The 23,574-nt window shown below is 42.9% G+C and overlaps 1 protein-coding gene and 1 non-coding gene across 2 annotated transcripts; one reads left to right on the top strand and one right to left on the bottom strand.

Annotated features, from left to right (window-relative positions):
* Positions 1 to 668: 668 nt before the first annotated feature.
* Positions 669 to 21,200, bottom strand: LOC115158199 (hyaluronan and proteoglycan link protein 4-like). Its single transcript, XM_029706854.1, has 5 exons — positions 20,926 to 21,200; positions 12,146 to 12,266; positions 10,463 to 10,825; positions 7,638 to 7,940; positions 669 to 2,579 (listed from the first exon to the last, which is right to left on the bottom strand). Exons 1-5 carry the CDS (start codon positions 20,926 to 20,928, stop codon positions 2,197 to 2,199), a joined length of 1,173 nt encoding a protein of 390 aa, XP_029562714.1. The 5' UTR covers positions 20,929 to 21,200; the 3' UTR covers positions 669 to 2,196.
* Positions 21,201 to 21,607: 407 nt separating this feature from the next.
* On the top strand, positions 21,608 to 21,680 carry trnaa-agc (transfer RNA alanine (anticodon AGC)). Its single transcript has one exon. It is a non-coding gene; the product is annotated as a tRNA-Ala (tRNA).
* Positions 21,681 to 23,574: the final 1,894 nt, after the last annotated feature.

Genomic DNA, 23,574 nt, shown 5'->3' with positions numbered 1-23,574 from the left:
TTTGTTTGTTTTCCTTCTTCAACATTAAAAAGAAGATGAGTATACACGTTCCCGCTGCGTTTTGGTCTGATCATTACTACACTCATTTGCCTTCCATAAAATAAGTTGTAACATTGTGTAGTTAAATATGAATAACTTAATCACCTCTGAGTTTAAGCATTTCAAGAACCAACACCAGATCAGCCAAGCATACTTCAATATTGAAATGTGGACTAGATAATGAATACCCCTGAAATATAAATGTCAATATGACTCAGGGCTTCGCCTCTGTTAATTCCTTTAGTTTCTATGCCGGTAGACTTATAATTCATAGCAGAGATTGATTTGGCTGATGAACACTGTTCTAATGATTGTTTTTTTAAATACTCACAATATGTCTTCATGGCATTTGAATGTGTCTTTAACAAATGTTTCAACAAACGTGGTTATGCTGTCGAGGATGTAGCTACAGCTCACTCAATCATTCCAATTTGCTTTACTCAAGTGTATCACTTAGCAGAATGATTATTTCATGTTATCAGTTTGCCTTGAACTTGATTTGGGTTCGTTAAGACTGTTGCTATGGAAATGACATTGTCACTTTTGTTGTGTTGGCAGTGCACAAAGTGTTGTTCCACTAAAGCCTGCACTCTAGTGCTGCTCAGAAACAAACACTTCAAGACGACTGATACAGTCTCATTTAGTTATGTTTATTATGATATCACAGTAGAGATGATGAAAATGCAAAGACAGAATATCACAGAATCAGAATTTTTTAACAACATTGTCAAGATCTCATTTGTTACTTTTGTAGCACAGCATCAGCATATAGCCCTAACTATAGATACATTCATGCATCGAGATAATGACCAATACAGTTAAAATCTTGCGCTATTTCACAATTGAACAAAGAGTGCAATCGATAGCCATGGCTGCATAGAAATATGAGGTAATTAAGCAGCTATTAAAGCAGCTATAACATAGTTCAGTTAGTTCAGCTTCAGCCCCAGATACTAAAATCGCATCAGGGTATAACATGCTTGCTATAGACTAACCATTTCGTCATAAAGTATATCCAAGTGCAATATTCACTACTATGTTTATTGAGCTCTGGTATGGCATGCCAGTACTTACTTAGTTACTGAGGTGAATAACGTTTAATAATTGGCTCTACCCAAACATGGCAACTGCTCACTCGGCACAGACACCATTTCAATGTCTAGTTTTGATTTACATTTGGTTGAGTTGTCAACTAACGTGAATTCAACGTGAAATAAACACAAAATGTCACGTCATTGGATTTAAGTTCAGAATTGGGTGAAAAAAAGACGGAATTCCCTTATGTTGATTACTTTTTGCAAATCTAACCAGTTTTCACGTTGATTCAACATCATCACATTACATATTTTTGTTGAAATGATGTGGAAACATCATTGATTCAACCAGTTTGTGCCCAGAGGCAGGCGACTGGGGGCGCAGTAAACTCAAAGGGCACCTCTGAGCAGTGCCCCGCCATGCCAGGCAAAGCTTGGGCATCATGCTGGCAACTGGCAACATTCACAGATTGATCAGGCATTAGTAGTCTGCTTTAAAGCTCATCATCAGTCTCTGCTAATCAGGCCTCTGAGGGAGAGGATCTCTTAATGTGCTACATTCATTACACTCAGACAGACATAGTAAATTATCTCTGTCTTTCTGTCTCTGTCTGTACTGCACACTAATTAATATGACTCTCTCTGGCTGGCACTGCTCGAAGTCGAGTGCCTCTCGCAAAGGGCCTTTTTCTCTGGAAATGAAGCCACATTGAGACCAGAACACACTGTGGAGTCTGAGACCCCATCATGCATGTGGCCTCTCTCCATGCCTCCAACAGACACATAGTCAACTATGGAGTTATTTAATGAAAGGCTTTCCAATCTTGATGTGCCTGAGAAATGATGATCAGCTGCAGTTACCAGCTAAGCCTCTCTGAGACAGTGAAAGGCGCACAGAAAGCTCTCAACAAACTGGCACCTCATTTAACACCAGACAGGAGAAATCCCAGAGATAAATATTCCGCCCCTTTTTGAACAAAGCAGTTACTTTCCCTTTCTGGTGAATCCTGCTAATTAGCATGTGTTGTCAGTGATGTTTATCCATGTTGTTTAGTTAAAGCAATGGATGGAGCTATGTTGTACAGGCAGGGATCTTAACCCTCCTCTGTCTCTCTCTCTCTCTCTAGATGGTTCTGGTGGAGGTGGTGTTCATGGGGATGTCCTTGCTGCTCTTCCTTGGGCCCTGGGTCGACTTCACCACATCACCATTAACACTCTCTTCATTCTTGCGAAAGCAGTAGACCCCGTAGAGGCGGAACTTCAAGTCAGGGAAGCCCAGGTGGCGGACCCCCGGTTGGGGCCCTCCGCAGCGGGTACGTGGGTTGACGATGGGGTAGCGGATGCTTGCATCCTCCAGCCAGCCAGCTTCACAGCGGTCCAGCAGCTGGATCTTCCAGGCAGCATAGAGCTGGCCCGTCTTGGCCACCACGGAGCCATCACGAAGGCACGCCTTCACTGCTTCAGAATAATTCACCTTCTTAAAGCGCTTCAGGAAATACACCTTACCTGGAGGAGAGAGGAGGGGAGAGGGGGGAGAGAAGTTTGTGAGTGAGTGAGTGAGTGAGTGAGTGAGTGAGTGAGTGAGTGAGTGAGTGAGTGAGTGAGTGAGTGAGTGAGTGAGGAGGGGAGGGGAGGGGAGGGGAGGGGAAGTGAAAGGAGTGAGACAGAGGGTGAGAAAGATAAATTGTCAGGGGTGTGAGGGAAAGAAAGAGAGAAGGAGATAGAGAGAGAACCACATGAAATAACAGCAGCAGACACCCTTAGGGGAGAGATTATGAGTTCTCATAGACCAGAAAAGTTTGATCCCTTGCCTGCAGAATGTGTTCCGAATCTCAAAAACCAAACATCCGTCTGGGCAGCCACTCAAAATCGAACAGCATGCAGCGGCGGTGGACAGTGCTCTCGCTCAAAATTACTGTAAAATACTTACAGTTCTAATTTCATCTTGCTCTAGGAAGACTTCTCGCCAGAAGCATTTACAGTTATGGGATCATGATTGTAGAAAGTGTTAGCTCTGAAATGAAGCCGAGTTACGTTTTTACAGAGAGGAATAAACAAGCTAACCTAGAAAACATAGGGTCATTTTCTACCACAGAATGGCTGACAGCAGTCTTGTTTCCGTTTATTTATGTGGCTGCTGCCTGTTAGGGAGTAATATTGTCTTATAATTCCCCAAGGGCTACTGGGTAAATATCTTCCAGCTGGTCAGTGCAACAGTATCACCCACCATCGCTCCTGAAGATAGCCCACATTTCAGGCCAGAATGTCTGTTGTCTGTTGACTGTAATTAACTCACTGGGGAGGCAATGAAGAGACTGTTAGGTCTCCACTATGAAGTACCAGGTTAAAGTTCGACTACGGCTAGTGTGTTGTTCTCTTCTCTAGCTCAGATAGTTCAGCTCTTGGCAAAAAGGACTATTTTGCTTTAATGTTCAAGAAAGAATATCATTAGACGCTGTGGCCCTTTTAAGAGGGCAGAATCAAAACAGGGACTGACTCAAATCCGATGGCCTCGGGCTTAGGGGATCACGGTGCAGAGATCAGAGACATGCCCCACTTCCCACTGTGGACTCTATGGCTGCATCGCAATACACCTCGCGTAGTCTCCTTACCAGTGACGACCCATCATTCAGGGGAGGTGGGAGCCCCACATTTTTTGTTTTTGAGCCCCACATTTTTAGCAAAATCAAAAAAAAAAAATACAAATAACTCCCAAAAATTGTGGGGAAATAACACGTGTCACATATCAGTTTGCAAACAACGATAAAAAAAGTATTGTTAATAAAGCCACATACAAACATGGTCTCTTTTTTGCTTTCTTGAGTAAGGCAGCTCCAAAATACAGGTGTTTCAGCCTAGCTCAGTGCTTCTGTGGTGGTGGTGCAGCCAGCGGAAAAAACGGAGCGTAGGTATTGGAAATGTTCTCTACACTGCGTGCACAATTGTTAGGCAAATTGTATTCCTCTGGATTAATTTTACTGTTGAACAAACACAATGCTCTCAGTCAATCCAAAATGTTATTGAACCTCAAACCTGAATGTTTAACAAAGGAGAAGTGAGTTTTGTCTTTCTCAGGGAAATATATAAGTGTGCACAATTATTAGGCAACTAAATTACAAAAATCATTTCTCTCAACTCACTTGTTGATTCTCAATTTTTAGAGTAAGTGTAACAGATAAGTAACACAAAATGACAATTACATAACATTTTTGGCCTTTCAAAAATATTCTGTGACCAATATAGCCACCCTTATTTTCAAGAACTGCCATGAGCCTTCCATCCATGGAGTCTGTCAGTTTCTTGATCTGTTCACGATCAATTTTCGCTGAAGTAGCAACAACTTCCCTCAATGTAAATCTCACGTTTGAGAAGGGCCCACAAGTTCTCAATAGGATTTAAGTCAGGTGAGGAAGGGGGCCAGGTCGTTATTCAGGCATCTTTGAGGCCCTTGCTGGCTAGCCAAGCAGTGGAGTACTTGGATGCATGTGATGGAGCATTGTCCTGCATAAAGATCATGGCCTTCTAGAATGCTGAGGACTTCTTCCTGTACCACTGTTTGATGAAAGAATCTTCCAGAAACTGGCAGTAGGTTTGGGAGTTGAGTTTCAGTCCATCTTCAACCCGAAAAGGTCCAACTACCTCATCCTCAATGATAGCAGCCCATACCAGTACCCCTCCTTCACCTTCCTGGCACCTGACTCAAAGTGGTGCCCTGTGTCCATTACTGATCCAGCCACGGGCCCATCCATTTGGTCCATCAAGAGTCACTTTCATTTCATCTGTCCATAAAACCTTTGAAAAATCTGTCTTCAGGTATTTCTTTGCCCAATCTTGACGCTTCAACTTGTGAATCTTATTCAGTGGTGGTCTTGTTTCAGTCTTCTTGACCTTGGCCATGTCTCTGAGCACTTGACACCTTGTACTTTTGAACACTCCAGGTAGGTTACAGTTCTGGAATACGGTGGCACTGGAGGATAATGGGTTCCTGGTAGTTTGACGTTTAATTCTTCTCAAGTCTTTTGCAGTTAATTTGCGCCTTTCCTTCCCCATGCGTTTTTTGCGCCCCAGTTGACTATTCACAACAAAACGTTTGATTGTCCGGTGGTCACGCCTCAATAGTTTAGCTATTTAAAGAGTGTCGCATCCGTCTGAAAGGCATTTTACATTTTTGGCTTTTCAGTATCAGTTAAATCTCTTTTTTGGCCCATTTTACCTGAGGTAATGAGGCTGCCTAATAATTATGTACACCTTGATATAAGGTGTTATTCACTTTCACCACACCCTCCCTCATTATACAAATACATATCACCTGAAAATGATTAAATCCAATAAGCATTCAAGTTTATATGGTTTGGAGTTCGAAAATGTGAATAGAAATAATGATAAGATCAGAATATTCACTTGCCAAATAATTGTGCACGCAGTGTAGTTACGCCATGATTAGCTCAGTGTTCTGTCACTCGTGGGGACAGTACATCACTGCCAAGTCTAAAGGTAGACCTAAAAAAATTCAAGGCCCTTGGGTGCTGCCATAGAGTTACATTAGAAGTGCCCATCCAAGAAGGCTCAAGGTCATTGGCCACAGATAAAATGACGTCAATTCACATTATGTCTACAGTAGCTTTGATTGGACTGATCATGTCAACATCATACTTTCAAAATCTTAGCTTGCAGTCATCATCATGAATCAAGTCAACAATCTACTGGTAAATCCTTTTAAATCCTTGTGATATGAAGAGAAATAATGAAGAGAAATTATAGATAAAACGTATCGGTGCTCATCGGCCATTGGACATAAACATTACACAACAAGTTGGAAATCACAAATTAAACAATGAGTGATTTGGAAGTAATCAGTGACAGTGGCTAACTGCAAGCATTAGAAAGCAATCACTAGCCTGCTATTCAGTGGAGTGGCTGTGTGGTCCTAAATCTGTTTAAAATGATAAACATTCAACATTGGCCATGCTGTCAATGAACCATGATTTTTTGCATCGCCCAAAACAACTGTTAACTTCAGTGAGTTCAAGACAACTGGGAATTCCAGAAAAAAAACGAGCTCCGACTGGGAAATAAGTTTTGAACGGTCATCCAACTCGGAATTGTAAATCAGGAACTCAGGTCTCTTTCTAGAGCTACGACCTGAAGATCAATGATGTCATCATGATTCGACCTTGTTTTTTTCCGAGTTCCCAGTTGTCTTGAAAGCACCATAAATCCAGAGAATGCCAGAGTTTGATGACAAATTTTGCCCACGAAGGACCACCGTGTCACCTTCCTGTTCAAGTGAGCACAGCACAACAAGGTGTCCAAGAATGTATTGAATGCTGCTGCATAAATGATGTAATATGCCGCTGAGATATGTATACTGTAGCTAAGAAAGTAATACTAAGTGTATGTTGTGTAGTAAGCTGTTAGTAGCACATGTGCCTCACCCTAATAATTTGGTCTATTTACCCCTCTTAATTTCGCCTACTGTTCTGACTTCGTGGTGCACATGTAGCCTATAACCTGTTTTAGAGAAATGTAATCGAATGTTGTAAGAGCTTTCATTGTCTGCTTATATGCCCCCTTTATTATTATTCCCACGGGGGACCAGTACAGAGAAGAACATGTATGAAATGTATGCATTCACTACTGTAAGTCGCTCTGGAAAAGAGCGTCTGTGTCACGACACCGACGGATGGTGGCGCCCCTCCTCGGCCGGGCGGAGCTCGGCGGTTGTCGTCGCCGGCCTACTAGCTGCCATCGATCCTTTTTTGTTTCACTTTCTGTTGGTTAGGTCTAGGTAGGCACGCACCTGTTTTGGGTTAGTTATTAGTAGGGGGGGTTATTTAGTTTAGCGTAGGATGTCTGTGTTTGTGCGTGATTATGTTTCTTGTCCGTTTTGTGTGCTTGAGGAACGTGTGCTGGTTTTCCTCTGCCTGTGGTTGGTTTCTTTGGGTTCACCACCGCAGAAGTATTTAAGGGCTGCGTCCCTATTTTTTGGCGACCATATCTATTTTCTGGAATAAAGAAGTGTGGTCAAGAATTCTCTGTCTCCTGCGCCTGACTCTACCTGCTTTCTTGAGCCAGCCCGTGACAGTCTGCTAAATGACTAAAATGTAAAATGTAAATTATTCCTAAGGTTCTGACTTGGTGTACAGGGCTCGCTCATTAATGTCTTAATCAAAATTAAGAATTGCCTCTTATCTGCTTGTCGTCCCCTTATGCCATAATTTGTTAATCTCAATTGTCATTAGAAACCACATTTGTTTAAGCAAGTCAGCCAGCTATGTTTTTTTTTAAAGGCAGTAAATGAGGCTGAAAGAACTGTTTCACTGCCAGACAAGGCTCCGCTGATTGCCAGGTGTAGCAGTGGTAAGATGTTGGGACTGCTGTTTGTTTTCTGTTTTATTGCCCCATCAAGATTTACATTCGTCATCCACACAGACCTGAAAACACTGTATAGTCAGAGCAGAGGCAATATGGTGGAAAGATATCTGGGGAATCTACACCTCACCTATCAATGTTCACATATCTCATCTGTTCAAGGAAAGAAAGCCCACACATCCCCACACTCACCATTGAGGTTGGAGGTGAAACAGAAGGCATCATATCGCTCATCCTCTTTGTGTCTGTAGCCGTAGTTGCGTACCCCTGCAGGGGTGTCCTTGCGGCCACACTGGTCCCGGGGGTGGGAGATGGGGTACTGGACGGAGCCGTCCTCCAGCCAGCCAGCGTTGCACCAGTCCAGTCCATCCAGCCAGGCCTTGTGGAGCTGGGCATGGGAGGCCAGGATGGCATCCTGCTCCTTACACACGTCCTCAGCCTGGTGGTAGTTGAGCTTGTAGCGCCCCACCCGGGGATAGTAGGGGAACACCACACCTGGGGGAAAGAGAGAGAGAGATACTGAGCTATGAGGACAAGTTCTACTAAGATAACATATGGATTTTTTTTAAGATGGTCATAACATGGATTATTTATCTATTTTATTTTGAATTTCTGGACCCCTTTAGGTATAAAAATATATATTATTTGATAGAATATTGAATTTGCCCTTTACTACTATAGCCCATAGAAACGCACTGAATAACACATTCATAAATGCAAAAAAGACAGTCCCAAAAAAATCATAGGGAATTTGGTTTTGAAGTGTCTGTTCTATATCTAGGAGATAAGAAAACTCAGGATATATTTTATTTTTTTTGGACACATATTTAACCCCTTATTTTTGTCGGCACAAAACTACCTACATACTTTCATTAATTTGTTTGGCTTACCTTCACACGAGTCCCGTGACCTTCAAATGAGAGTATGACCGCCACAGAGTGGTCATATTCGTTTTTAGGCCAAACCGTTTGGAAGCTACAGACTTTTTGTAAGAAGACCCAATTTCGGGTTTCTCATGGTCTGAAAAACACTGCTGTAGCTCGGCCACCTTCCACCGCAGATGCGGAAAGCCGACATACACTACTGTTCAAAAGTTTAGGGTCACTTAGAAATGTCCTTGTTTTTGAAAGAAAAGCAATTTTTTGTCCATTAACATGACATCAAATACAGTGTAGACATTGTTAATGTTGTAAATTACTATTGTAGCTGGAAACGGCAGATTTTTTATGGAATATCTACATAGGCGTGCAGAGGCCCATTATCAGCAACCATCACTCCTGTGTTCCAATGGCACGTTGTGTTAGCTAATCCAAATGTATCATTTTCAAAGGCCAATTGATCATTAGAAAACCCTTTTGCAATTATGTTAGCACAGCTGAAAACTGTTTTGTGTTGATTAAAGAAACAATAAATCTGGCCTTCTTTAGACTAGTTGACTATCTGGAGCATCAGCATTTGTGGGTTCGATTACAGCCTCAAAATGGCCAGAAACAAAGAACTTTCTTCTGAAACTCGTCAGTCTATTCTTGTTCTGAGAAATTAAGGCTATTCCATGCGAGAAATTGCTAACAAACTGAAGATCTCGTACAACGCTGTGTACTACTTCCTTCACAGAACTGTGCAAACTGGCTCTAACCAGAATAGAAGATTGGGAGGCCCTGGTGCACAACTGAGCAAGAGGACAAGTACATTAGAGTGTCTAGTTTGGGAAACAGACGACTCACAAGTCCTCAACTTGCAGCTTCATTAAATAGTACCCGCAAAACACCAGTCTCAACGTCAACAGTGAAGAGGCGACTCCGGGATGCTGGCCTTCTAGGCAGAGTTGCAAAGAAAAAGCCATATCTCAGACTGGCCAATAAAAATAAAAGATTAAGATGGGCAAAAGAACACAGACACTGGACAGAGGAAGATTGGAAAAAAGTTATGGACAGAAATCTAAGTTTGAGGTGTTCGGATCACAAAGAAGAACATTTATGAGACTCTGAAAAAATGAAAAGATGCTGGAGGAGTGCTTGATGCCATCTGTCAAGCATGGTGGAGGCAATGTGATGGTCTGGGGGTGCTTTGGTGGTGGTAAAGTGGGAGATTTGTACACGGTAAAAGGGATGATGAAGAAGGAAGGCTATCACTCCATTTTGCAACGCCATGCAAAGCACAGCTCCAAACTATGCAATAACTATTTAGGGAAGAAGCAGTCAGCTGGTAATCTGTTTATAATGGAGTGGCCAGCACAGTCACCGGATCTCAACCCTATTGAGCTGTTGTGGGAGCAGCTTGACTGTAAGGTACGTAAGAAATACCCATCAAGCCAATCCAACTTGCATGGGGTGAAATCTATTCAGATTACCTCAACAAATGAACAACTAGAATGCCAAAGGTCCGCAAGGCTGTAATTTCTGTAAATGGAGGATACTTTGACGAAAGCAAAGTTTGAAGGACACAATTATTATTTCAATTAGAAATCATTATTTAGAACCTTGTCAATGTCTTGACTATATTTCCTATTCATTTTGCAACTCATTTCATGTATGTTTTCATGAAAAACAAGGACATTTCTAAGTGACCCCAAACTTTTGAACGGTAGTGTAGGTGGATGCGGTGGATTGAGACGCATGTCTCTAGCTTAAACTGATGGATTTTGATTGTTTTTTTAAATGATATTACTTAGATTGACGCACGGGTGCATCAATAGACTTAAGGATTAACATTACATGGGAAGTATAATGTTTAGAATGAGTATGTGTGTGTGTGTGTGCTAAGGTGTGGAGAATCAGAGCAGGTGGTCAGTCCAGTGTTCAGCAGTCTGATGGCTTGACAATAGAAACTGTCTCTGAGCCTGTTGGTAAGGAAGTGAACAGCTCATGGCTGGGGTGTTCAGAAACCTGGTAAATAATGCTATGTAACTGTATGTCTAGAATTAGAACAATATTTAACATTCTAAAAGGTGGCTCAACTCTCTAAATACATGGCTCTGAACCCATCTAACCCTTAACGCTTCAACCTTAACCTCTGACCTTCAAGATCGAGGTTGACGAATCCCGTATCGTCCTCCATGTCGTTGGTAACCTCACACTCGTATCGTCCGTAGTCCTCCAAGGTGACGTTGTGGATGATGACCGAGGCATCCCCCGGTCCATTTTGCTCCAGGGACACACGACCCCGGTACGACCCGAACAACCTCTGCTGGAGGCCCAATGCCACGAACACATCCTCAAACACCAGCGCGTCCGTCACCTTGGTCCACTTGATGCGGATGCGGTTGGGGTCAGAGCTCTCGGGTTCATGGTGGTAGCGGCAGGGCAGGGTGATGGAGCCTCCCCGGTGGGTGATCACTTTACCAGGGGCGGTCTGAACGATCACTGCCCCAGTGTCATCCTCTGGACGCAGAGAGGGGGAGTAGAGGAACAGGAATGGTCAGGTGAGGCAAGGTTGTGGAGGACTTACAGTTTGTTTATCAATGATCTGATGCACCAGTACTTTACTTTTAAAAGGAGGATTTTCTCATAGTGTGATGATCTACAGTATATAGGGACATTATTACTGTTAAAGTTATGGGAACCACCCAAACTTTAGTTAGAAGGTTATGATGGTGAAAGTGTATATAATTAGATAGCTTGTTGTTTCCCCTATGGGGGCCAATGGGCTGAGGAGACATGTCACCTGAGAGACGTGTGTTTCATCATCAGCACCAGGTCCCAGCATGCCTTGTTCTGTGTCACTGGCACTGCCTATTACATCACAGTTCTTTTGAGGCAAGCTGAATCCCCAAGGCCTTAGCTGTGTTTCATTCCAGAAAGTGTTTGACTACCCACATCTACACCCGTGTTCACTCCACTTCGCAAATCTAACAGGATTGGAAATCAATATGACGCGTAGGGGGAGCTATAACTTACACCTACCCAGTTGTCTTAGATTTGTGAGGGGTAGTGAATGAGAGCAGTGGGTAGGAGACAACTTTATTTGAAATGGAATGTACAAGCAGCTCTGGTTTGCGTCATTGGCAGCCAGGCCGTCTCTTAGGCTTTGTGACAGTGCTCTTCTCTGAGGGTTACTGAGCAACACAGCTGACTGATTCTCATTCTAAGAGTCTGCTTATTGTGAACAGATCACAAAGCCTACAATTAGCCATGACAGCTGCTTATAATGACTGTGAGCTGGGAACTCTGCACTCTGAAATGTTTGTAACCGACCGCTGAGCTTTGAGACCTGTTTACAGAATACATTGAAACATAAATCTAGGTTGGGATTTCAGGCGTGAATAGAGATGTATCCAGGTGGAGGCATACGGTTTGTAACATCATAATAACATTATAATTAAGAAGGATAACAAGGTGATACTGTAGCTGGTTGCCAGTACAGCATCAGCAAGTTCCCAATCGGGCTGAACACAGCTTCTTCACAGCGTTGATAGAGACTGTTCTAAGAGTCCAAATCAACATCTGCTTGAATAGGAAGCGGATGGAATTTAGCCACATTTTACTGATAACATGACTCCTACCTCATTCTACATGAAACAGAAATTCAATTTTCTACAGTTGACTGCCAATAATCCTGGAGGAGAGATAAAGTTTGGCAACTCACTTATTTTGAAACCCAGACAGCTGCTCTTTTATTCTCCCATGGAACGTAAAAAAAACATTCTCATTACAATGATGCAACATGTGTGGGATGGGGATAGAGAGAAGGAGAGATCTTACCGAGTACATGAACAACTTTCCTCCTTCCCTTCTCGGCATCGGTAGGGAGGGAGGTCGCATAGAGGCCAAAGATTAGGACCAAGCAGGTCACTGTCCCCAAGGACAGGGGCTGTGAGGAGAGCTGCAAGGGAGGCAGAGAAGGACCAATCAGTGAAGTTCCAGTTATGGAGTATCCAATGGTGCTGCTAGCCATTCCTAAGCTCTAATATGGCTAGCCTATAAACAAATCAAATTAAAGTTTTTTGGTCACGTACACAGTTTACCAATGTTAGGGCAGGTGCAGTGAAATGCTTACGTTACTAGCGCCTAACAATGGAGTATAATGTCAATCAAGAAATGTCGGAAGGAAACTAATTAACAACCCAAATAGCAATGTAACAGTAATCCAAATGAAATCTATACATACATCGGATGAATTTACACAAGATACGGTGCCTTCGGAAACTATTCAGACCCCTTGACTTTTTACACATTTTGTTACGTTACAGCCTTATTCTAAAATTGATTAAATTAAACAAATTCCTGAGCAATCTACACACAATACCCCAGAATGACAAAGTGTAAACAGGTTTTTAGAAATACCTTATTTACATAGGTATTCAGACCCTTTGCTGTGAGACTCAAAATTGATCTCAGGTGCATCCTGTTTCCATAGATTATCCTTGAGATGTTTCACCAACTGTGGTAAATTCAATTGATTGGACATGATTTGGAAAGGCACACACCTGTCTATATAAGGTCCCACAGTTGACAGTGCACGTCAGAGCAAAAACCAAGCCATGAGGTCGAAGGAATTGTCCGTAGAGCTCCGAGACAGGATTGTGTCGAGGTTGAGATCTGGAGAAGGGTACTAAAACATGTGCTGCAGCATTGAAGATCCCCAAGAACACAATGGCCTCCAGGCGGTGTCAGAGGAAGGCCCTAAAAATTGTCAAAGATCCCAGCCACCCCAGTCATAGACTGTTCTCTCTACTACCGCATGGCAAGCGGTACCGGAGTGCCAAGTCTAGGACAAAAAGGCTTCTCAACAGGTTTTACCCCCAAGCCATAAGACTCCTGAACAAGTAATCAAATGGCTACCCGGACTATTTGCATTGTGTGCGCCCCACCCCCAACCCCTCTTTTACGCTGATGCTACACTATCATTTATGCATAGTCACTTTAACTATACATTCATGTACATACTACCTCAATTGGCCAGACCAACCAGTGCTCCCGCACAGTGGCTAACCAGGCTATCTGCATTGTGTCCCGCCACCCACCCGCCAACCCCTCTTTTACGCTACTGCTACTCTCTGTTCATCATATATGCATAGTCACTTTAACCATATCTACATGTACATACTACCTCAATCAGCCTGACTAACCGGTGTCTGTATGTAGCCTCGCTACTTTTATAGCCTCACTACTGTATATAGCCTGTCTTTTTACTGTTGTTTTATTTCTTTACTTACCTATTGTTCACCCAATACCTTTTTTGCACTATTGGTTAGAGCCTGTAAGTAAGCTACACCTGTTATATTCGGCGCACGTGGCAAATAAACTTTGATTTGAATCTTAAATAGAAGAAGTTCGGAACCACCAAGACTCTTCCTAGAGCTGGCCGCCCAGCCAAACATGACAGCCCGCTTGGAGTTTGCCAAAAGGCACCTAAAGACTCTCAGACCATGAGAAACAAGATTCTCTGGTCTGATGAAACCAAGATTGAACTCTTTGGCCTGAATGCCAAGTTTCATGTCTGGAGAAAACCTGGCACCATCCCTACGGTGAAGCATGGTGGTGGCAGCATGCTGTGGGGATGTTTTTCAGTGGCAGGGACTGGGAGACTAGTCAGGATCGAGGCAAAGATGAAGGGAGCAAAGTATAGAGAGATCCTTGATGAAAACCTGCTCCAGAGCGCTCAGGACCTCAGACTGGGGCGAAGGTTCACCTTCAAATAGGACAATGGCCCTAAGCACACAGCCAAGACAACACAGGAGTGGCTTCAGGACAAGTCTCTGAATGTCCTTGTGTGGCCTAGCCAGAGCCCAAACTTTAACCTAATCAAACATCTCTGGACAGACCTGAAAATAGCTGTGCAGCGACACTCGCCATCCAACCTGACAGAGCTTGAGAGGATCTGCAGAGAAGAATGGGAGAAACTCCCCAAATACAGGTGTGCCAAGCTTGTAGCGTCATACCCAAGAAGACTCGAGGTTGTAATTGCTGCCAAAGGTACTTCAACAAAGTACTGAGTAAAAGGTCTGAATACTTATGTAAATGTCATATTTTTTAGTTTTTAATAAATTAGCAACAATTCCTAAAAATCATTATGGGTTATTGTGTGTAGATTGATGAAGGGGAAAACTATTTAATACATTTTAGAATAAGGCTGTAACGTAACAAAATGTGGGAAAAGTCAAGCTGTCTGAATACATTCCAAAGGCACTGTATATGTAACGTCCATCGTAAAAGGTAGACCAAGGCGCAGCGTGAGTTGGGTTCATCATACTTTATTTTAAATGTGAAACAGCAAAAACAATACAATGAACGAAAAGCTATGCGTGCAAACACATGCAACACAAAGACAAGATTCCACAACTGACTGTGGGAAAAAGGGCTGCCTAAGTATGATTCCCAATCAGAGACAACGAATGACAGCTGCCTCTGATTGGAAACCATACAGGGCCAATCAAGAAAAAACAACATAGACATACAACACATAGAATGCCCACCCCATGTCACACCCTGACCTAACCAAACAGAGAAAAACGACTCTCAGGTTAGGGCGTGACAGTACCCCCCCCCCCCCCCCAAAGGTGAGGACTCATGGCCGCAAACCTGAACCTATAGCGGAGGGTCCGGGTGGGCATCTACTCATGGTTGCTGCTCCGGTTCGGGGCGTGGCCCCCACTCCGCCCGCTGATCTCCCCGCATTTGTGTCACAGGAGGATCAACGCCGGAGGCTCTGAACTGCCGACCGCCGCTGAAGACTCTGGGCTGCAGGCCGCCGCTGAAGACTCTGGGCTGCGGGCCGCCGCTGTAGACTCTGGGCTGCGGGCCGCCGCTGTAGACTCTGGGCTGCGGGCCGCCGCTGTAGTCTCTGGGCTGCGGGCCGCCGCTGTAGACTCTGGGCTGCGGGCCGCCGCTGTAGACTCGGGGCTGCGGGCCGCCGCTGTAGACTCGGGGCTGCGGGCCGCCGCTGTAGACTCGGGGCTGCGGGCCGAGCGGTGGTAGGCACCAGCAGGCTCGTAAGCATTCATTCAAACAGCACTTTCGTGCGTTTTGCCAGCAGCTCTTCGCAATGCATTGCGCTGTTTATGACTTCAAGCATATCAACTCCCAAGATTAGGCTGGTGAAACCGATGTGAAATGGCTAGCTAGTTAGCGGGTGCGCGCTAATAGCGTTTCAAACGTCACTCGCTCTGAGACTTGGAGTAGTTGTTCCCCTTGCTCTGCATGGGTAATGCTACTTCGACGGTGGCTGTTGTCGATGTGTTCCTGGTTTGAGCCCAGGTAGGAGCGAGGAGAGGGACGGAAGATATACTGTTACACTGGCAATACTAAAGTGCCTATAAGAACATCCAATAGTCAAAGGTATATGAAATACAAATCGTATAGAGAGAAATAGCCCTATAATTCCTATAATAACTACAACTTAAAACTTCTTACCTGGGAATATTGAAGACTCATGTTAAAAGGAACCACCAGCTTTCATATGTTCTCATGTTCTGAGCAAGGAACTTAAACGTTAGCTTTCTTACCTGGCACATATTGCACTTTTACTTTCTTCTCCAACACTTTATTTTTGCATTATTTAAATCAAATTGAACATGTTTCATTATTTATTTGAGGCTAAATTGATTTTATTGATGTATTATATTAAGTTAAAATAAGTGTTCATTCAGTATTGTTGTAATTGTCATTATTACAAATAAATACATTTAAAAAATCGGCAGATTAATCGGTATTGGCGTTTTGGGCCCTCCAATAATCGGTATCGGCATTGAAAAATCATAATCGGTCGACCTCTAGTAGTTATATAGGATGAGCCATGACTAGAATACAGTTGAAGTCGGAAGTTTACGTAAACCTTAGCCAAATACATTTAAACTCAGTTTTTCACAATTCCTGACATTTAATCCTAGTAAAAATTCCAGTTAGAATCACCACTTTATTTTAAGAATGTGAAATGTCAGAATAACAGTAGAGAGAATGATTTCTTTCATCACATTCCCAGTGGGTCAGAAGTTTACATACACTCAATTAGTATTTGGTAGCATTGCCTTTAAATTGTTTAACTTGGGTCAAACATTTCAGGTAGCTTTCCACAAGTTGGGACGTGCTACCTGTCCCAGACCTGTTGTCCCAGACCTGCTGGAACCCTGACCTATTCATAGGACGTGCTACCTGTCCCAGACCTGCTGTTTTCAACTCTCTAGAGACAGCAGGAGTGGTAGAGATACTCTCAAAGATCGGCTATGAAAAAGCCAACTGACACTTACTCTTGTGTTACTGACTTGTTGCACCCTCGACAACTACTATGATTATTATTATTTGACAATGCTGGTCATTTATGAACATTTGAACATCTAGGCCATGTGCTGTTATAATCTCCACCCGGCACAGCCAGAAGAGGACTGGCCACCCCTCATAGCCTGGTTCCTCTCTAGGTTTCTTCCTAGGTTTTGGCCTTTCTAGGGAGTTTTTCCTAGCCACCGTGCTTCTACACCTTCATTGCTTGCTGTTTGGGGTTTTAGGCTGGGTTTCTGTACAGCACTTTGAGATATCAGCTGATGTAAGAAGGGCTATATAAATACATTTGATTTGATTTGATTCCCACAATAAGTTGGGTGAATGTTGGCCCATTCCTCCTGTCAGAGCTGGTGTAACTGAGTCAGGTTTGTATGCTTCCTTCCTCACACACACTTTTTCAGTTCTGCCCACAAATTTCCTATGGGATTGAGGTCAGGGCTTTGTGATGGCCACGCCAATACCTTGACTTTGTTGTCCTTAAGCCATTTTGCCACAACTTTGGAAGTATGCTTGGGGTCATTGTCCATTTGGAAGACCCATTTGCGACCAAGTTTTAACTTCCTGACTGATGTCTTGAGATGTTGCTTCAATATATCCACATAATTTTGCTACCTCATGAAGCCATTTATTTTGTGAAGTGCACCAGTCCCTCCTGCAGCAAAGCACCTCCACAACATGATGCTGCCACCCCTGTGCTTCACGGTTGGGATGGTGTTCTTCGGCTTGCATTCCTCCCCCTTTTCCCTCCAAACATAATGGTCATTATGGCCAAACAGTTCTATTTTTGTTTCATCAGACCAGAGGACATTTCTCCAAAAAGTACAATCTTTGACCCCATGTGCAGTTGCAAACCGTAGTCTGGCTTTTTTATGGCTGTTTTGGAGCAGTGGCTTCTTCCTTGCTGAGCGGCATTTCAAGTTATGTCGATATACGACTCGTTTTACTGTGGATATAGTTACTTTTGTACCTGTTTCCTCCAGCATCTTCACAAGGTCCTTAGCTGTTGTTCTGGGATTGAGTTGCACTTTTCGCAAACAAAGTACGTTAATCTTTAAGAGACAGAACGCGTCTCCTTCCTGAGTGGTATGACGGCCATGGTGTTTATACTTGCGTACTATTGTTTGTACAGATGAACGTGGTACCTTCAGGTATTTGGAAATTACTCCCAAGGATGAACCAGACTTGTGGAGGTCTACAATTTTTTTCTGAGGTCTTGGCTGATTTCTTTAGATTTGCCCATGATGTCAAGCAAAGAGACACTGAGTTTGAAGGCAGGCCTTGATATAGAACTACAGGTAATCTGTTTAAAGGCACAGTCAACTTAGTGTATGTCAACTTCTGACCTACTGGAATTGTGATACAGTGAGTTATAAGTGAAATAATCTGTCTGTAAACAATTTTTTGAAAAATATCTTGTGTCGTGCACAAAGTAGATGTCCTAACCGACTTGCCAAAACTATAGTTTGTTAACAAGAAATTTGTGGAGTGGTTGAAAAACCACTTCCGACTTCAACTGTATCTATAAAGTGGGTAAAACAGTATTTAAACATTATTAAAGTGATTAGTGTTCAATGATGCTATGTACATAGAGAGGCAGTCTCTAGTCTTAGGACTGGGCGTCCCACCAGCGGGATCCCTGTCGACAGCTTCCGGTAAAATTGGAGGGCCGCGATTCAAATAAATAAACATTATGGATATTAAACATTTAGGTACATACAAGTGTCTTATATCGGTTAAAAGCTTAAATTGTAATCTAACTGCATTGTCCGATTTACAGTAGGCTTTACAGCGAAAGCATGCCATGCGATTGTTTGAGGACGACGCCCCAAATCAAAATATTTTTCAACCAGCACAGGTTTCATAAATTCACATATAGCGATTAAATATTCACTTACTTTTTGAAAATCTTCCTCTGATTTGCAATCCAAAGGGTCCCAGCTACAACATGTAGTGTCATTTTGTTAGATCAAATCCTTCTTTATATCCCAAAAAGTACATTTAGTTGGCGCCGTCAATTTGAGTAATCCTAAAAACTACACCTAAACTTTGGTTCAACAAGTCAAAATACATTTCTATTTATTCCTCAGGTACCCTAAAATGTAATTAAACTATAATATTTCATAAGGAAAGAAGTATGTTGAAAAGGAAAGCAAATTTAGCAGAGTCGTGCGCTCAAACACAGATTTCCAAACTGGTGTCGTCATACTAAAACTCATATTTCTTCTTCATTATTCAAGTTACAAGCTTGAAACCTTGAACAAAGACTGTGACATCTAGTGGAAGCCATAGGAATTGCAATCTGGGAGTTGGAATTGCATATGCCCCTATGCATTCCATTGTAAGAGCATGGGCTCTCAAAAAAAAGAAAATATGGTTTATTTGGATTTTCTCCTAACATTTCAATTGTGTTATAGTCTCATACAATATTTTAAAATTTCTACAAACTTCAAAGTGCTTTCTATCCAATGGTACCAATTGAATGAATATCCTTGCTTCTAGGCCTGAGTTACAGGCAGTTGACTTTGGGCACGTCAGTCAGGCGGAAATTGAGAAAAAAGGACCCTAGCCTGAAGAAGGTGCAGGGTAGAGTACCGGGTGGTAGCCGGCTAGTGACAGTGTCTAAGGTTCAGGGCAGGGTACTGGGCGGAGGCCGGCTAGTGATGACTGTTTAACAGTCTGATGACCTGGATATAGAAGCTGATTATCAGTCTCTCGACCCCAGCTTTGATGCACCTGTACTGTCTCCGCCTTCTAGATGGTAGCGGTGTGAACAGGCCGTGGCTGTCGCTGATGATCTTCTTGGCCTTTCTGTGTCACTGGGTGCTCTAGGTGTCCTGAAGGGCAGGCAGTGTGCCCCCAATGATGAGTTGGGCTGATCGCACCACCCTCTGGAGAGCCCTGCAGTTGCGGGCTGTGAAGTTTCCATACCAGGCAGTCATACAGCCCGACAGAATGATATCAACAGTACATCTGTAAAAGTTTGTGAGGGTCTTAGGGTTGAAGATTAATTTCTTCAGCCTCCTGAGGTTGAAGAGGCGCTGTTGCGCCTTCTTCATCACGCTGTCGGTGTTAAGGGAGTCAAGGGACCATTTCAGGTCCTAAGTAATGTGCACGCCGAGGAACTTTAAGCTTTTGACCCTCTCCACTGCGGCCCGTTGATGTGGATGGTGGCGTGCGCTATCTGGTCTCCTGTAGTCCACCATCAGCTTCTTTGTTTTGTTGACGTTGAGGGTGAAGTTATTTTCCTTACACCACTCTGCCATCCATTGCATGTTGTTTAGGGTAGGTGTGGGTCAGTTGGTAGGGCATTGTGCTTGTAACACCAGGATTGTGGGTTTGATTCCCATGGGGGACCAGTACAAAAATGTATGCACTCACTACTGTAGGTCACTTTGGATAAGAGTGTATTGTAAATTGGTATTACTATGACATCAGCTGCTACATTCATGCAGTGGTAGGTGAGTGCAGTTTGCCATGTGATAGCAACAAGGGAAAGGAGCCTGTAATGTTTGCGCCCTTGGCACCAGCCTATGCTAGAATTCCATGAGAAAGGGTGAGGAGCTGTAGCTGCTCAATAAAGTTCTTCAGAAATTGTATCACACAGGGGGGGTGTATTTTGGATTAAAGTGCAACTTTAGTCTACACCTGTATGGAGACAACCCACTAGGCACAGATGTCACTTCAACATTTAGTTTTGATTTACGTTTGGTTGCGTTCTTAACTAAAGTGAGTGAATTCAACCCAGATGTCACCCTGTAATTGGATTTAGGTTAAAAGTTGATTGAAAAAAATACGAAATTCTCTTATATGACTTTTTTGAAATCCAATCCGTTTTCCATGTTGATTCAACATATATTTTTGTGGGGTTGAAATGACGTGGAAAATAAAAATACGGTTTTGCCCAGTGGGAATGTCAGAGCCCCGCCCCCATATGTTTATATATATATATATATATATATATATATATATTAACACTAATAGCATTCATGTAATAAATGGTTGTTATTCCAGCAAGTTCCTTTACAGACACCTCTGCAATATTATACATTTTAATTGCCTATAACAGGAACATTGAAATATGCTGCTGACCACATTGTAAACAAATAACCTGACCACACTCCTTGATCCTCTCATCATCTGCACTGTACGGCACTAGGCTACTGTAGCACATCTTTAAGGTTACTGTACAGAAATCTCCCATACAGTAAGAAAAAAGACTGCATGATGCCCAGACACAGAGCCAACCCATACATTAGAGGACTTACCATTATCTCTTCAAGAATACTGTCTGTCTGAAGTTAGATAGACCGTATGTTGTTTGTTCCAGCTGGGCTGTTATTGATATGGTGCAGTACTTGACTCATAGCTCTCTATCCTGCAGTTAGCCTGCCGTGTCCTGTCGTATTGCTGTTTGATTTTGGCAGTGCATGGGAACTGCTGACTCTTTGCAGGACTGGGCTCGTTGGGCTGTTCCGCATTTCACACATTTTCAGCACAAAGTTAATCACTATAAGAGCGCACCAGAATGTGTAAATCAGCGAAAGTAACAGGGAACAACTGAACTGCTATATTGTTGCATTTGCTGTTAGTGCATGACGATAAGTTGTGCCAGTAGGAAGGCTACAATGTTTCAGTAGAAGCAGTAACGTTAAACCTCATTAAACTAATAACGTTAGTATCAATGCTTGCTATCCACGAAAGAAAACATTGTGCAGGTCGTAGTAGCTAGGCTAAATGTAGTCTAATCTTAATAGCAAATTCAACCGTACACTAAACACAAGACACACTCATTTTTTATTTCAGAGTGTGGATTTGTGTGCGTGTGCATTGTGTGCATGTAGTTATTATAGCCTATAATTTACAGCAGTACTACTAGGCTACCAAACACAGCGCTGGTAGGGAGTAATATACTATATATATATATAACTGGAGTTACCTAAGCGCAGTGGGGAATTAGCTCAAATGGTAGAGCGCTCGCTTAGCATGCGAGAGGTAGCGGGATCGATGCCCGCATTCTCCAATACATTTTTCTTGGCCCATATGTTTCAAGAGAGCATTTTAGAAAGGAGGACATAAATGATACTGTAACGATCGTGCTCCTTTTAACTATAAAAGCATTTTTGAGAATGACAACGATATTTCTCGAGTCAGGATCATGCCAAATTACATTATAGGAATTGCTTTGATTGTCATGTAACATTTTATTTCTGCCAGGTTTCTGTAGGAGACGATATAGAGTCCAGTTTAAACAATCTGACCAGCATGGCGTCTGTCCACTTCACACCTAATAATATTGATACAGACCCAGCAAAGTGTGAATTGCTATGTTGTAGTGTTCAGCTTCTCTCTCTCTACCATCAAGGTAAGGGCAGACCGCAAGTCTCCTGGGGTCTCAGGCTGTACAGCTGAGCAGACATCTGCACATATTCCCAGTGGCTCCTCTGAATAGATGGAGCTGGCCGGATTTGATTTAGGTCTGTCACACAGAGTGCAAGCAGGCCGTTTGTTTTTCATTGCCATACATCAGCATGTAAAAGCTGCTGAGAGAGAATTAATTAGATTATCCTGTGTGTGTGTGTGCGTGTCACTCAGATAAGAGGCCACTTAGTTACTGAAGAGAAGGAGGTGAAGAGTGTGTTATTCAAATCATTATCACTGTGTTGAATATTAATGCTGCACAACCTCTCTGTAGCAAGGGAACATCCATCTAATGTAACAGAGAGGGTATCCATTCTTTTTTTATTATGCTCCCAAAAAAGGAGTTTGTGTTTTGAGAGAACATGGCTTTTTCGATATGGTTTCATGTTATCATACACTGTGAATGTATACAGTATGTAAATATAATTACATGAATGTTTGGGAATGTTGACAGTGATAGATGTTCTTTGAATCTACAGCCAAATATCAAAATAGGTTATACATTAATAGAGACAATATGAAGTAACTGTCAAACTTTTCGCCTTTGGTTTCAAGTTGAATGTGATATCAACTGTAATTCCTTCTCTGTTGTGTTGAGTGTTTGTGTGTCAAAATACAAATAGGCAATCCACCTGGGCTTCATTCGAGATCTTTTTATATCAGAAGAGCAATGGGCCACCTGCACAGAGAATAGCTAGAACAGAATGACATCACTTAGGGAGAGAAGAGAGGAAAGGGCAAACCTAGTTCCATAGGTTTATAGCATTAACCATGATGACAAGTAACTGGATAGTCAGATAGTCATGATAAAGATAAAGTACATACACATACAGATCTGGGATCAGGCTAGCGAGGAGAGCTAGCGTCATGAAGGCACTGCCACAGAGGAGAAATAAAATAACAAACAAACAGCCGTCTGGTCTACCTAGCCTGAGAGAGTGACTTTCTTTCCAAAGGGCAGGCAGACACGACAATGATCTGTGTTCCACTAGGGTTGAGTGACTCATGTTGAATGAGATGTACGTCCACAAAAACACACCCTGACTGGTATGCCAATCAGCCCCTGCTGATGAAAAGTAGCAGCAGATGAATGAACACCACTCCGACGCTTGTCCTCACTGGGGGGGGGGGGGGGGGGAATGAAAGCCCTCCCCTTCTTTCTCTCTCCCTGGTGCTTGAATTTGATCTTGTCCGACTGAAATTAAATGCATCTAAGGATGTCTTGACTGGAGTGAGTTATTTTGGAGGGATTTCTCAGTACCGGTACCTGGCTGCCGCATTCGTTTCTAATGAAAAGGCAAAAAAATGATTTGGTTGTCAACCCCTCCGTGTTTGTATAAACTAAAGCAGTGCTCACCAACCCTGTTCATAGACAATTACCCTCCTGTAGGTTTTTGCTCCAACCCCAGTTGTAACTAACCTGATTCAGCTTATCAACCAGCGAATTGATGCATTTGATTAGGGTTGAAGCTCTTCAGGAACAGTGTTGGAGAGCC

The sequence above is a fragment of the Salmo trutta genome, chromosome 22, assembly GCF_901001165.1.
Source record: "Salmo trutta chromosome 22, fSalTru1.1, whole genome shotgun sequence".
Taxonomy (NCBI): domain Eukaryota; kingdom Metazoa; phylum Chordata; class Actinopteri; order Salmoniformes; family Salmonidae; genus Salmo; species Salmo trutta.
Note: the sequence above shows the minus strand (reverse complement) of the source record. Positions and strands in the feature narration are given on the sequence as shown.